Raw genomic sequence first — 16,128 nt, 5'->3', positions numbered from 1 at the left:
TGGGGGGAATGGCAAGCCGTCAACACTGTTGTGCCCCGTGCGGGCGCTTAAGGCTTACATGGAGGCGACAGCTAGCCTACGAACGACAGACTGCCTTTTCGTCTGCCATGGAGGCTGTAGAAAGGGAACCGCACTTTCTAAAGAGAGACTCTCTCACTGGGTAGTGGAGGTCATTCAGTATGCCTATAGTGCACTGAACATCCCGGTGCCTCAGGGCGTAAAGTGCCATTCTACTAGAGGCATGGCCGCGTCATGGGCCGCCTTGAGGGGCGTTCCCCTGCAGGACATCTGTGTTGCAGCTACCTGGTCCTCATCATGCACCTTTGGACGTTTCTACAAGGTGAACGTTGCTGGTGTCCAGCCTATGGCAATGGCCGTGCTGTCCACAGCTTCATGCCTTGTGTAGGTGAGGATTCTTTCGTGACCTTTCTGGTATAAGTCATCCAGTGCTTTAAGCACCACCTCTGGCGGTCAGTAAGGATGAAATAGAACGAGAGTTACGTATGTAACTACGGTTCTATGAATCCTGGATGACCGCCAGAGCATCCTGTCACTCAGGATCCTTGTGTCCTCGCGAGAAGATTTTGACAGGAACAGATCACCTGATGACACCGGTAGATATAGACTCTCCGGGTCATCCAGGGGTCACAGGTGACTTTGTTGATATAATTACTCAACCTGCGCATGCGCGAGATGGAACAACCAGTGCTTTAAGCACCGCCTTTGGCGGTCATCCAGGATTCATAGAACCGTAGTTACATACGTAACTCTCGTTTTTTCACAGTATTCTGAGCAAAATGTTGGAGTTGGACAAAGAAGGTACTTGCATTTAATAGTAAGAGAAATGGGGTACTTGAGCCAAAAAAGTTTGAGAATCACTAATCTATGATATTAGGAAGACAAAGAAGAAAATACAAATACATAAATACTACAAATTGAAACAAAGACATTAGGTGAGGAGGAGCTCAGTACATCCAGTACCTCCGACAGCTTCATTTGCTCAGACGGACTGTTTAAATCACAGCACAGCTTTAATGAACAACCAGCAAGAGGGATAAATCAATCAGAAAACACTTTTTAAGGAGATATCTGTATCTCCACTTGCTTTCACAAACTTTGCAGAAACAACTGCAGTCCAGTAAACTGCAAATCATGCTTGTAAAGACTTTTGGTTATATTCCCCCCACAGAAAAGGTTTCAGGGTTTTTAAGCATCAACTGCAAGTGTGAGGTAAAAATCACACAACGTAACCTCAACCAAATTTATAACCTCTTAAAACAATTTATTAAATCTTCAATTCTCTTTATGATCTTAAGAGAAAAAGCAGATGCTTTGGTATCATGTATTACTAAAGTTATTCCAGGTAATGAAGCAGCAACGATCTTGTGCAGGTTTTTGCAAAAACAGGCATCCATCAAGCTAAGTTTGTAAAGCAGGGCTTTCAATTTTACTCTGGGTTCTTGTTTGACCTCCTTCATGAGCCACAACCACACTCAGAGCTTTTGTTGGGCTGGCCACTTCTCTTTTTCTGTAAATGTGGCTCATGGCTCTCACTGGGATTTGTTGATGTCTGCAAATACTTGGAAATTGTTGTGTAACCAAACCCAGACTGATACATGAGAATTAGTTTGTTTTTTCATTTGTTCTTGAACATCAAGGCTTGTGTTTTCTTTATCAATATTCAAGTGAACCACATGTTGTCAGAGAGGAGGTTATGTCTTTATGATGGTGGTAGTAATATTCTGTTTTGATATTTATATTTTATATTCATTCTTAATAAATTCTAAATAGTTTGAAAGATAAAAAAGGTTCACTGAAAAAAATCATCTTTAAGCATAAATATGTTTTTGATCTAAGCTTTTATGCTTCGCAGTCCAACATCAAAACATTGGGAAATCTTTAGCGTTGTGCGGCATGTGTAAGTGTCAGGGTTTCACTTTGGTAATGTGCTCGTTTGATATTAATGTCATTCTAACTATACCTGCACTTCACATGGAAAATACATCAAAGACATTTTAAATCATGGACCAGTTTAATCTCAAGAGGGCCACAGATTATGGGCAGGGAAATCAAGCAATTTCAACATTCCACTTCCACATATAAATGATATGTAAAGTATGTAAGGCACTGACAATATTCAAGTAATGAGTGACAGATATCAGTCCCTGGAGGATCCTAACTTTCAATTTCCTTGATTTTGTGACCAATTTTTATTTAATTTGAGAACTGAAGCTCTTTCAATGATCTGAGATTGAAAACGACTGCCATCATGTGATATAAGCATGGGAATATTGAATTAGTTGGTCATTTACACAATGATTAATGTTTTCTGTCATTTCTGCTTTCTCCTGTTGGCCAAATTTAATCCTCTAAGGGTGTACTCACACTGGCAACCAGGGCCGTTCCTAACCAGCTCTGTGCATGTGTGAAACCATGGGGGGCCATTGTCTGATCTGCGTAGGTGTGAACTGCACCGCAGGGGGTTTAACGGCCCGATGGTCCTGCTGGAAGAGGTGGTCCAAACAGCGTGCCAGACTGGCACGGTTGGCCGAGCATGCGCACGCACAACTCGACCCGCGCAAAATGTGATGACGTTGGTACTGCGCGACGCTTTACGGCACATAAACATCCGCATTCCGCAATGATAGCGGTGTCAGAAGTGCTCGTTAGCCGATGAAAAGTTCAGAGTTGGCGTTACCTGATATATATGAACACCACCACAGAGAACTCATGGAGGAAGAGGACAACATGAAAGTCAGGACTTCTCTTTGTTCAGCCGACAGCGGGACAGTAACGGAGTGTAGCAGCTCATCATCAGATCCGGGTATTTCCGAGGGTATAAATATACATATAAACACATATTACTGGTATATTAACCCATATAAACCAGAAAATATGGAAATGGACATTTTACTACTGCCAATGTGTAACATATTACTGGTATTTTGTGGACAGGACACATGTGGTTGGCTAGGCCAGAAATAAAGTGCAACCTTTTGCAAAATGTAACATGAACCTTAAAAACAAAACATTTAAACATTGGAAGTACAAGGATGGGAATATTATGACTGCAGAACCTGGAACAAGACTGCAAATTTTTGCAACTATTTATTTATTTTTAATCTTATTTTAGTTCTCTTCTTAGGTCGTGTCGTGTTAGTGCACATGTGGCAATGCCAATTTTCAGTATGTGGAGTTCCTGTTAGTCCTGCACAACTATAATAAATTGCTCAGAAATCTACACGTGTCCTGTTCTCAAAATACCAGTAATTTGTTACACATTTGCAGCCGTAAAATGTCCCATTTCTATATTTTTTGGTTTATATGAGTTAATATACCAGTAATGAGTTTATATGCATGTTTATACCCTCAAAATTACCATGGAATTTTGGGTTTTACTCGGACCCCTCATCATCACGTCTTTGCAGAAGACGACCCTCCGCTGCACCTCAGCACTTTAACAACTCACTAATTTCATAATTTAAATACACTATTTCTACCTTTGTTTTTCTGTTTGCTTTGTATTTAATAAAATGGTTTCTCCAACAGTTGGTTAAATCTACACATTTATACTGTATATAATGCACATGCAGGATGATGTGTAACAATAATCAGTAAAATTAGCTGTAAACACATTTTGTAGAACTAAATATATGGTTATGCTGAGAACAGAAAGAAAGGAAGACGAGCCAGATAATTCTAAACTTTAGAATATAATACAATCATAACTTTTAATCATAAATATGACTCTTCTCAAAACAACAAACTTTGATATCTTTGTCACACAATATCTAAGCTTCCAGTGAATAATTTACAAAAAAAAAAAAAAAGTTCACTGATGGTGACATTGAGATCTCAATGTCACCATCAGTGAACTTTTTTTTTTTGTAAATTATTCACTGGAAGCTTCTCTGGTGGCGTGTGCAGTGGTTGTTGTTATTATTATTATTATATGAAGCCAACATTACTGCAGCTCTGCACATCATTGTTGTCCTGTTAAAGTATTTTTATACAAAGACTTAAAAACAATCTGAAATTAGTGATGACTCAAGTAAATCACCTTTATTATGCATTATAACAATCTGTTCCTTAAGTCTCTAAATTATTGAAACAATTAAAAACATCTAAAAAATAAAATTACAGAACATTAAATAATCATTTAATATACATTTCAATAAATAAGTGCATCCCATGGTCCCATGTTGACTCTGAGTTTTATTCTGTCTGTTGTCTGTAGAAGTGATGGGTCTAGATCAGATGATGGAAACTAGGATCAGCTCATGGTTTTAATGTCCAGGGAGGGGCGTGTCCACTCTGCATAGGCTTAAAGAAGAAGAAATAAAAGAAGAGTTAGATAATGTCATGTTCATCAAAAGGAAAACTGAAAGTGATGGAGATAAATATACTCAGATGGACACAGACACACACACAAAGTTTAAACAAACACACAAATACTCTGTCCTAAATTGTCTCACACATTAAAAGCATCTATTTACACTTACATTAATGTACACAAAGACTAGCTCCACAAAATCAGAATGACATTTATTGATCCAGAAATTAAACTGATCTTACCTTTATAGGCTCAGTTTCCTCCTTTGTTTTCAAATCCATTTGAACCTCCATTCATGGTGGTTTTTATCGTCAGAGTGTCTTTCATTTTTAATAAATCCACCGTAATTTGGTCTGTTTTAATCTTTCTTTCTCACTCACTTGGTTCTCTCTGTTCCTTGTGTCGATTTCGTCAGAACAAAGCAGCATCTTTAATGTTTCCGTTACGTGTGAGTAAAATTACCGCAATGTACTGACACTGGCTGTAAAGAGCAACTTATTATCTTTCATAAACTGTTGGAATTTCTCCGATAGAACAAATATGAGCAGAGTTACGGTCATTTAAATTAACGTGATGCGTTCCGGGGCCCTGGGAAACCCAGTCCGTGAAAAGAGCACGTGTCTGGGTAAATCTTGGTTTATAGTTACCCTACGCAACAGAAAATATGAAATTAACAGAATATACTGTCAACAACAAACCCAGAGTCGCTTAATGGTGACGTAACGCCATACGTGTGTCATAAATTAACGTGATGTGTTTCTCTGTGGGAACCGAGTTGAGCTGGTGATCACGTCCGTTCTACCGTGTCAGACAAGGGACAGGGAGGGGGGGATTCCTGCTGTGAGCTTGGAACGGCCCCAGTTGCCAGTGTGAGTACACCCTAAAGGGCCGGATTTGGCCCCCAAGCCTTGAGTTTAACACAGACGCTTTAAATTAAGTTTATGCATCCTTTGACTTTACCAGATAGTGTTTCGACTTTGTTTTTTTTTCTTGTCATTTAAAAAAATCTTATCAGCACATAAAAGTGTGGAATCTCATTTTGATTCTCATCTTCTGCTGGTTTCATTTTGCAAGGTTATGATCATGTTTGCAGGTGTGTTTGATAATAGAGATGTGATGATGCTTCCAACAGAGCAGTGGAAACTTTTGGCGAGGTCATGTGAGTAGCGATGCCATCTCTTATTATCTTAGAGGAATGTTCACATGATAATCCCTTTATCCCCAAAATTAAAGAGAAACAGAGAGGATGAGGATGTGCGAGATGGAATAAGAAGGAAGGAAGAAAGAGATTTAGGAGACAGAGGAAGTTATATTCTAGGGATTTTCTTTGGTTTAAAGAGTTAGAAAATATAAACAATGTATTCACAAGCACCAAACTGCTAAATGTGAACTTAATCGACTTGTAGGAATCTACATATTTGTGGGCAAAGGTGGTTTATTGCAAGATAAAAAAGGAATACAGGTGACGGGGGAGTATCATAGTCGAAACTGTGGGGCACGGTGACCTTACACACGACTGACTAGTTAATAACGGCTGCGAGTCGGGCTAACACAAGAAATGTGATAGTAGCACTCATCAGCAGCAATGTTCTCCTATCCTCGAAAAAGACGCTCAAGGTTAAATTGCACTTTGAACAATGTGGGTTGCTGTGACTTCTCAACTCCATTGTGTCAGTGCATTTAAAAATGACTCAGGTATAGCTTATACTTGTGTATTCACTTGGAAATAGTCAAGTGCTGGCAAGCTTCCAGGTCGCTCTGACCTGCGGGACGCATCATGTGGAAAGTGACAGAGGTTACCGTGACTCAAAGGAGCGTAATGCATCCGTGCAACTGAGATCAGCCGGGTAAACACAAAGCCAAAGCAGGGCCATTACCATTAAGAGCTTTCCATTACAGCGGATTCGCAGAGAGAATAAATAAGCACACAAATATAAACCATTACCTTCAGAAGTCAAAATTTGGAGATGACGCGGAGCACTAACCTGCTGAGGAAGCCTGGGAATGAAAGGCGTACAGGGTATCCATAACGGATCATTCGCACCATGTCAAGCACCCCGATGTACTGCAGCTGTGTGGAAACATGGAGGCTGTTGAAGGAATCTGGCTGGCCTTTGGGATTGGGACATACACACTCCACAAAGTGGGGAGTACAGCTTTGTAATCGACTGATGATCTCCGACAACGAGTTCTGAAAGAGAAACAGAAGAGGAGGTTTATTCAAAGTCATGCTCCCCACAGAACAAGTTGTGCTTAAATAGTAACACGTTAGGGTGAAGGTTTGTAATTTTTATTCACCATGAAAACGCAGGGAAACAATTCTGTTCCTAATTTGGTGTATTATTCACTCTAAATGTCTGTAATCCAACATGTTCACAATGTTATCCAGAAAAAACTGTCTGCCTCTCCTTACAATCAGGTGTGATGAGGCTAGAAATCGGCTGTTTGAGATCCCTGAAATGGGATGATTTATTTATTTATTGGTTTATTTAACAGGGACAGTGTACATTAATATCAATACAAAAAATTGACCAAATTTTGCCAGAAGACTATATTTCATCTGGAGTCCCTGGACAGAATGTACAATTGTCACCATAAAATAATACAAATTACAGAAAATATACAATAAAATATAAAGGGAAAAATGCAAGTACACAATAACATATACTTCCATTTACATATAAAAAACAACAGGATTTGATAAGAGACAAATAATAGATTTAATTTTTGATTGGATTTTTAGATGTTTAAGTAGGATATAAAGGAGTGACATTTATTTTAATCTTGGGTTGAAGTTGAATAAACCGCTTCTGAAATTATTGGACAGTAAAAATCCTTTCCTATATTGTAAAAATAAATAAATATAACCTTTTTTTTTTAAACCAAAAACACACATTTTAGAAATATTCTGAATGTAGAAAAGATCACATATTTTCCTTATTTGATAGGGACAATGCACATTAATGAACATCTGCATTGAAACAACAAAAACAGACGTAAATATGCCGGATTATAGCTACAGGACTAATTTGCATCCGTAGTCCCTAGGCAGATGACAGAAATGCAGAAAATACAACAAACAATGTAACAGAAATGAATAAGTACAAGTAAAAGAAGAGTCACTTAATGGTCACAAGGCTGGTTTGCTTTAAGCCACACATTGAGCTTAGTTTTAAAGGAGACATATCATGCATTTAAGTCCTTCCTTTTTACATATAAATCATACAGTTGTGGTCTATATAAAGCGGAACTGCAATGCTTGGGTCTGAATTCCTCATTATTATAGCTCCACCCCTTTTCTACCCCTTTTCTGATGTGCTTCTGAGAGCAACTCATTTTGGTGCGATCTCTTTAAATGCAAATGAGACACTTCATACCCCGCCCCCTCTCCAGGTTTGCAGAGATGACACTAGGTTCAACTCCACCCTGCTCGGCCATTTTTGTAGTTTGATAGAAGAGATACGGTTATGTAGCGGCGCAGAAACTTTTTATTAACAGGTTATTTACAAAATGTCAACAACAGAAGACTTGTCCATCCAGCCTTACATGTTCAAGCCAGTCGGACCCGGCGGAGCGAGATGAAAATGAAGATGATGAACCTGCAGAACCCTAACAAGTGAACTAACACAAGCACCGAGAAAAATGGCCAAAATTCAGACCCAAATTGCAGTTCTGCTTTATATAGACCACAACTGCATGATTTATATGTAAAAAGGACAGATTTAAATGCATGATATGTCTCCTTTAAAATGTTGTCGATTAAATTTGACTGTATTCAAGATTCTTTTTACATGTTTTTTTTAAAACTGAATGTGGAGTCAAGGGTCACACCAAGGTATTTAAATTCCGAGACAATTTCTAATTCTTCTCCTTTTAAAAATACACCAGATTGTTTAATGTCGTGAGGCTGCGTATTCTGTACCAATGCAAAAACCCAGAAGCTCTTTTCCTTTTGAATGTGAATGATTATCCAGTCATCCGTCGCTGCCTCGTCTCGTCATGACGTCAGTGTACACACTTCATCCCATTATGTTCCACATCAGTACATCAGTCCCACTTGTTGGGCAGCATGCGTATTGCCGTCCTCTCTCCAAACATACGCATGCACTCAGTACACAGTGGTTGTTGTTCATTGTGCATTCATTCATGTGGAGGCCTTTATGTTTGCCTTCAGCATCATTCTTCAGCCAAGTCTATACTTCTCTGCCATTCCTCAAGGGACTCATTGACCACAATTTCACAAGTGAAATTGTGCAACACTGGCTTCATTGAGACCAAAGGAGCTGCTTCTCTAAACTGTTAAACTCACTGTTCCCCTCTAACCACCTTAAAAAGGTATTAAATAAATCATATTAGTCAGAATCGGAATCAGAAAATACTTTATTAAATCCCGAGAGGTAATTTTAAAAAAAAGGTAGAAGCAGGCTCTGATCACACTGAGCAACAACTGCACGAATCCAACTTAGACTCATTCAACTTAAACTTAGTCAACACATGATTTACAGAGGATGCAAAATTAATACAAAAACAAAATATAACCAAATACTTCCCTCTTATGTTTATGCACAGGACAGTAAATGCCACGCAGAAAGTGATCACAGATGACACACTTAGTCTTAAAACAAATATAAAATGCAATAATGATGGTTCATACCCTTAGCTGCACGGACACAGTGATTGGTCCACAGCGCTCCAGTCGCTGGAGGAAGGAGCTTGAGCCCTTTTTCTTCAAAATCTGGCCAAAAAAAAGAGAGAAATATTATTTAAACAAGAGCATTCAAATATCCTCTTTGCCAGATATTGGCAGTTATCTGGATCAGTGATCCTGATCATGGTGCCATGATCACTACCTACATCAAGGAGGTTATGTTTTTGCTGGCGTTTAATTGTTTGTCTTAAATATATATAAATAAAAGGATGGATTGAAACTATAAAGGAGACCTACAGTAACAGTGTCACCAATTTGTTTCAAAGTCAAATGTATTCAAGCAGCTCATTTTTATCTTAATTTTCTTGTACACATATAAAGTATAAACTTCCACCTGAGATTTCCTTTAAGTTTGGGGTGCTTTGCCCGTTCAGAAAGCAGCCCTGGTCTCGTCTAAAAGGAAGATTCAAATGATTTTCCGTGTCTCACAGGCCATTTCCCATCAACACTGTTTTGTTGATAATGACAAACAAACATATAGTGACGATGTTGGGATACTAAACAATCTCTAAACAACACCTGATCTACACACATCTTTCTCATTTAACATCAACACATCGACTGACATTGACCCATTTACACGCTTGTGTTACAATAACAGCATGGTTACATAATGTTCTCACATAGGACAGCAGGAACACATCAGAGTGGCAAAATTGGCCTTATGTAAGCCTTTGCTGTATGATGACGGCTATAAGATGGCCACTGAGCCTTTTTACACATGTGTATACAAGCTGAACAGAGGCTCATTAAAAACACATGTAACAGATGAAGAAAAAGATAGAGAACAGTAGAGTGAACCACATTATTATTATTGTTGTATTATTATATGCATCTGTAGGTTTTATTTCTGTGGGCCTATTGTTGTACAAAAAATCTAACTCTAATAAGCTAGATGTAATACTGTTGGGTAAAGATCACAAGTGTTTTCCTAAGAAAATAATTTTACTCTTTCTACATTTAAATGACAGAATATTCCTTTGCTGGAGAGAAAGTCTTCAGTTACGTGGATAAGTTATTTGGTTATACTTTTCTGGAAGGTTGGACTCCTCTGGGCCCGATGTACCGTACCTTGGTAAGATCATTGTACCTCCGGGGTTGATGGGGCACTGAGCTGACATTTGCAAGAGAAGCTGAAGGCATCCTGTGGAGAAGCGAGGCTACTTTAGGCCCCCTCAGCCCAACACGGCCCTGGGCTGCTGGCACCAAAGAACCAGTCTCAGTCAGCTTGGACTGGAAGAGCTGCTGTAGTAACACACTCTCACTGGCTGTGGGCCACAAAGCACAAACACAAGGAGGGAATAAGTGAAGAGTAAGAGCCGCAACAGTATTGGTGGAAAAAGGGGTGGAATAATGGAACAGAGGAAGAAGGAAAGAAAAAGAGAAAAATAAAAGTGGGGTGTATGTAATTAATTATAAGATCTCAGAGTAAAGCAGGATGCTGTATATAAACAGTGTGCTAACAAGAGAGGGCGGGACGATCACCCGACAACACGTGGAGCAGCACACAACAACAATGAGTTCATTGAGAAAGCCAAACAACATGCATGTGTAGGTGGGTGTGTGGCTCTCATATGAAAGAAGAGAAGCAGACAGAGAGGGAAGGAGGAGAGGATGATGGCTGCTACACGCAATTTACACAGAAAAACAAACAAGCTCAATCTAAAAGACATCATTACTCAGCTAGGAAAGTAATAGTAACAATGTAGTCTTTGTTTGAATGACAGGGTCTTACAGCTCTAAGAGGTTAGCTTTTGGACACTTTACATTAGATATATTTGTTTCTATTATTTGTATTTATGACCGATTATTAACACCTAGAATAAATAATATTTAGATTTTAAATATTTAGACATTTAAATTTTTAATAAAATTTGGTTGAAAGTATACCAGGTAGTAGGGGTGGGAACCTCTGGGTACCTCACGATACGCGATAAAAAGCTCACAATAACGATTATCTCACGATATGATACTGCAAATATCGATATATTGGTCAGAAATCAATCTACGATAAGCTATGACATAACAAGAAAAAAAAAGATCAAGTGAAAAAATCTAATTTTTATTTTATATCTCTGAAAGACAATAAACTGAAAAAGTGTCCTATGAACAGTGACACTATTTTAGTGCAACATTTCTGTAAATAAGTGTCAACATACCAATGTAAATGAATAAGTATCTCCAATAGTGCTTTCTGGAAACAAAAAAATAGGGTCTTTCTTACCAGTGACACCATTATAGTGCAATATTCCAGTAAACAACATATTGGTTCCTTCAACAAACAGTGACAAAATTTCTGTGAAGACGTACCTGCACATTTTAGTGAAAAAGCAGAAAAGGTTTTGGAAAAAAAAAAAACCTAAATAAAATCGATACTTAGCGCGAGCATATCGATAATCAATTGTGCGAAAAATTTCGCGATGTATTGCCGTATCGAGATATCGTCACACTCCTACCAGGTAGGCTACATATTAATAAACCAATATACTACAAAAACAAAAAAACATACAGTATATGTGGGAAATGGTATTTTAGATCCTTCTCCAGACTTCCTTCTTATTTTCTGAATAAATCTGTAGCAATCTGGTCTCTTAATCACCCACATTTTTACTAGGAGAAATTTTTGTTTATTACAATAAATTAAATTGCATTTACTCTCATAAGAATAACTACAAAAACATCTTTGGTTTCTTTTAAAATCTAAAAAGCTTTTTACGACATATCATTAGTAAGTATAAGAAAGAAGAGTACAACTTTACCTAGGACAGCAATAGAATAGAATATGTATATAATAGTTTAAAATATATTAATACTTAATAAACAAAATTCATCAATTAACTTTAGTGTGGCAATACTTAAGTATTATACTGAATAAACTGACTGTATACTGAATATATATACAGTATATATACTGAATCTGTATTGTAAAAATAGTAATACAAGTTGTTTTTTTTGTCTGTATGTGTGTGTTTTTATCTAGAGGCTTGTTATAATTTGCGCTATATAAATAAATATGAATTTAATGAAATTGTTTAGTTTTTTGTGATGGGGTAGGTGTGTATGCTTTTGCTTCAACCTCCACTGTTTCGGCTGAAGAATTAGACACTTGAGTGTTGTTTGTTCTGTTTTTTTGTTTGTCTAAAGACTGCCAAAATAAAATTCAGAATTCAAATTTGAAGTTTGTACCGAACACTTTCTCTTGCTTGAACAAGGCATCAAGCACGAGAATGACACGCTTTAAAAAAAACAGAAGAAAAAAAAAAAACATTGTATACTATGTGTGTGGATTAAAAGCATCAGAGCATAAAGTTGTCAGATGAACAGCAGAGTGTGAATGAATGGCAAGTCTTTAGAAGATTAGCCTCATCATGGAAATTATTGCAATTAGCCTGCCGGACACAGAGCTAGCTTGGCAGCGGCACAACGACTGCCTGTGTCCCTAAACCACAACACCCCACATCTGGCAACTCTGATTGAGAATTTACACACAGAAAGGTGCTGTCTACGGCATTAGGGACACACACACACACACACACACACACACACACACACACTTCAATGTGACGTTTGTTTGTGTAGGAGTGAGTCTTTGTAATCAGGTAAATGACGTTCATGTGTGTGTTATTTGGTGGGTACTTACACTTGATGATGTGCAGCAGATTCTGTGGGAGGGTATCCTTGTTTTTTGTTAGAGTTCCTGTGAGGTCATAAGAAATCTGCCAAACATAAAAGCAAACACACACATTTTTTTAATATAGTTTTATCTAACTGAAAACAAGCTTTTGGATCTGAATTATATTCAGATTTATATGTTTAAATCACAATTGTTTCATGATGAATCCATCATTAGATCCAAAGACATTATGTTTTCTAAACTGTTACTTATGTTATTTTTTTACTCATTGTTAACTGTAACAAGCTTCACATTCACATCTATGATAATACCTTATTTAAACACAAAAACATGTTTGTAATGTTTAGACGCAGAGAACTTCTGAACATGTGACAAACTTCCATGTGTGCATAGACTGTAAGATACAGGAATGACCCAGATTAGCTGTAAATATAATGCTAGAGGCAACAGAATGAGTGTAAATGTCAAGGTGTCTCAGGTATGTGGAATCATTTTTTATTTTCCTGGTGTGTATAAAGCCAGCCATTATATTCACTCAACCATAGTATTTATTTAATTATATTTCACATAATGTGTGAACTAGGGATTTCTCAATCCGATATTAGCTTGAAAACGAATATCGGATATCGGATTCAAAATTCCTTTTTTTCAATTCATGTTTTATTTATTTTATTCAAATGTAGAATACTGTAGATTTTATGATGAAGGTTAAAAATGTATGTAACCAATTGGTTACAAAGGTGAGTTTTTCTCATACCTACTGTTGCTGACTATTGATCTCTGTTTGATCAAGCCTTTTCTAACATTTTACACTACAAAATAAGTAATTATTATTATTTTTTTATTAAAGAAAAGAGAGAGAGAGAGAGAAAAAAAAAAGTGGATGATTCATGCTGATATCGGATCAATATCGGTATCGGCCGATACATAAGGCTGCAATATCGGTATCATATCGGAAATGAAAAAGTTGTATCGGGACATCCCTGGTGTGACCCTAAGCTAAACATAGCTGTATAGAAAGTTCTCAGCATTGCAGAGTTCCTTGGAAAGATTTTAAACACACATTAGTGCACACCTTGGTTTTTTTAAGTGGAGTTTGCATGTTCTCTGAGAAACGTTCAAAATGAAGAGGGGATTTACTAATCACCGGTTCTTTTTTTGTTGTTTTTTTCTGTTTTGAGTAATACTGATTAGTTATTGTCACTATTGTGAATATGTAGATTGATTGTACGATGATATATGGGTAAATAATTGTATTGTTAGTTGTATTTAATAACATAAAAATACAAAATGTGAGTCGAAGATGGGCAACGGCAGACACCTGAAATAGAACAAAGCGGGTCTGAAAATGGATGGATGGATGGATGGACAATACAAAATCAAGAGTGAATAAAGAGGTAGGATTATAGACGTTTAATCTTCTTTATACTCCTTTTGGTACATTGAGGTTTAAGTGGTTGTGGATCAAATCAATAGTCCATTTATGCTATTGTCATTCATATTTTTTTTTTTTAAACTATTGTTCTGTTATCATTTTACAAGTTTCAAAAAAAGACATCAATTAATCAATCAAAGATCTTAATGGAAGTCAAACTGGACTATAAGGGTATGTGTGAGTTATATGGGAGTGCAGCAGATCAATGAATGGCCTAGCGGCAGATTTTTTAAGAAACAAATTGAGTCAATTTCAGATTTTGACTCCAAATGATTTATCTGTATACATTCATAATAGAGCTTCTAATGAGTTACAGCCCTGATTTAAATAACTGGACGGACCCAGAAATAAACGATGTTGACAGAAGTGAGTGATCACAACAGACAGACGTACCTGTCCTGCGTAGTGGCTGACTGTAAAGGCCGGGCCTTGGTCTTTGGGTGGAGGGTTCCCGTTACCATCCTTGGTGGTGAGAGAGAGTCCCTGAGTTGGGTTAGAATCAAGCTGTGCTGACAGTCTCTTGTACAGGGTCTGCTCCATGGGACGAAGACTTTGGCTCTCCTCGTCCAACACGCACAGAATTCCCTGAGGCTTCTACAAAGGAGGCGTTAGTTATCGTAAAACTAATGATCATATGAAAGTTTTTCACTCAATGAAAATATTGGTTAAGGCCTGGCAACATTGAGTCACATACAAATCCAGAGTGGACTGCACTCGTCCAGATCAGAAGAAAATGGTACCTGAAGAAAGAAGTCCAGAATGGCAGGCTGGGTGCTGGAGCAGCAGGAGGTCTCCATGGCGATGCCTTCTTGCAAACACTCTTTCTGCTCTTGCTGGAAGAGAACCTCCGAGACAAACTGCCTAAGGCGTTCGTTGGTCATATTTACACACAGCTGAAACGTAAACAAACACAAAACAACCCATAAGCAACCTGAAGTCTCAGTGCTCACAAAAATGAGGCTAAAAGTAGTTGTTTAATCAGCAACGATACAATCGCTACAGTTTGTGGGCCATGAACAGATTGACTTCCAAACACAGATTTCTGTAACACTCAACATATGAGAAGCTTTCGGTGGAGCCTTTTCTGCTTATTCAGCATACTGTAAACAACGTGTGAATGCAGGCATACAAACTTCTCCTGAGAGAGGAGTCAACCAATCACAGGAGAGGGAGTAGACGATAAATTGGGTCCGTCTGGCATGTGTGTGTGGAGCACTGGCATGGAGGCTCAAATGTGAACTGTCACGTTGATGCAATTTGTAAAATAGATCTAACAAGAGGGGGATAAGGGCAACGCCTGCATCTCATTTAGCTTTGGACAAAAATAAGGACGATGCTATAGTATAGTGTTGTAGTGTAAAAGTGTAAACCTGCAACAATTTACGTATGAATTGTGCATTGTGCATGTTGGTGGTGGCAGCCACGCTTTTTCTTTTTACGTGTATGTATAAGTATTTTTACAAAATTGGTTCACACAACCATTTTATTTTCTGTACTTTCTTATCGTACTTAGGATTGTGCAGTAAACCTATCCCAGCTTAAAAATAACAGGGACACAAACTATACTGTCATTACATTTACTTCAACGAACCTTTCATGCATGCTTTTATATACATTAACACTTAAAGCTGCAGTGTGTACTTTTTTAAATTTTTGCTTCATTTGTTCAAAAATCCATAATAATCTATGAGCATATTGTAATTCAAAGTGTTCTGATAGAAAACGGGACCTTGGCTCCCTCATCTTGGCCATGTAAATGACCTTTAGAAATCCAAGCGCAAGATAAAGTCCCTAGATTTGTCACTATTCTCTATTGAGAAAAAGGTCGCTTAGAGCTCCACAGTTGTGCGTGTCCACAAGGATTTCGGTAAGGGATGATAGGAGTGGATGGGGGAATGTGGTTGTTTCTCACAATTCTACATACTGCAGCTTTAAGGACAACATGCGCACGGTCTTCCTATGAGGCAGCAATTCAGCTGATTGTTGTTGACTGGAGGTGTGACCCACATTTGGAGTCT

At 37.9% G+C, this 16,128-nt stretch overlaps 1 protein-coding gene across 5 annotated transcripts in view; it reads right to left on the bottom strand.

Moving 5' to 3' along the window:
- Window positions 1-16,128, bottom strand: part of myo16 (myosin XVI) — a 125,777-nt gene that overhangs the window by 30,204 nt on the left and 79,445 nt on the right. For all 5 annotated transcript variants that reach the window (XM_028435756.1, XM_028435759.1, XM_028435758.1 and 2 more), the window contains 6 exons: window positions 14,851-15,003; window positions 14,504-14,704; window positions 12,682-12,757; window positions 10,113-10,309; window positions 8,988-9,068; window positions 6,319-6,524 (listed from right to left, as the gene is read on the bottom strand). In XM_028435756.1, the coding sequence (XP_028291557.1) occupies window positions 6,319-6,524; window positions 8,988-9,068; window positions 10,113-10,309; window positions 12,682-12,757; window positions 14,504-14,704; window positions 14,851-15,003 (914 nt within the window). The remainder of the gene's footprint in view (window positions 1-6,318; window positions 6,525-8,987; window positions 9,069-10,112; window positions 10,310-12,681; window positions 12,758-14,503; window positions 14,705-14,850; window positions 15,004-16,128) is intronic.

Source organism: Gouania willdenowi, chromosome 21, assembly GCF_900634775.1.
Source record: "Gouania willdenowi chromosome 21, fGouWil2.1, whole genome shotgun sequence".
NCBI classification, from domain to species: Eukaryota; Metazoa; Chordata; class Actinopteri; order Blenniiformes; family Gobiesocidae; genus Gouania; species Gouania willdenowi.
Note: the sequence above shows the minus strand (reverse complement) of the source record. Positions and strands in the feature narration are given on the sequence as shown.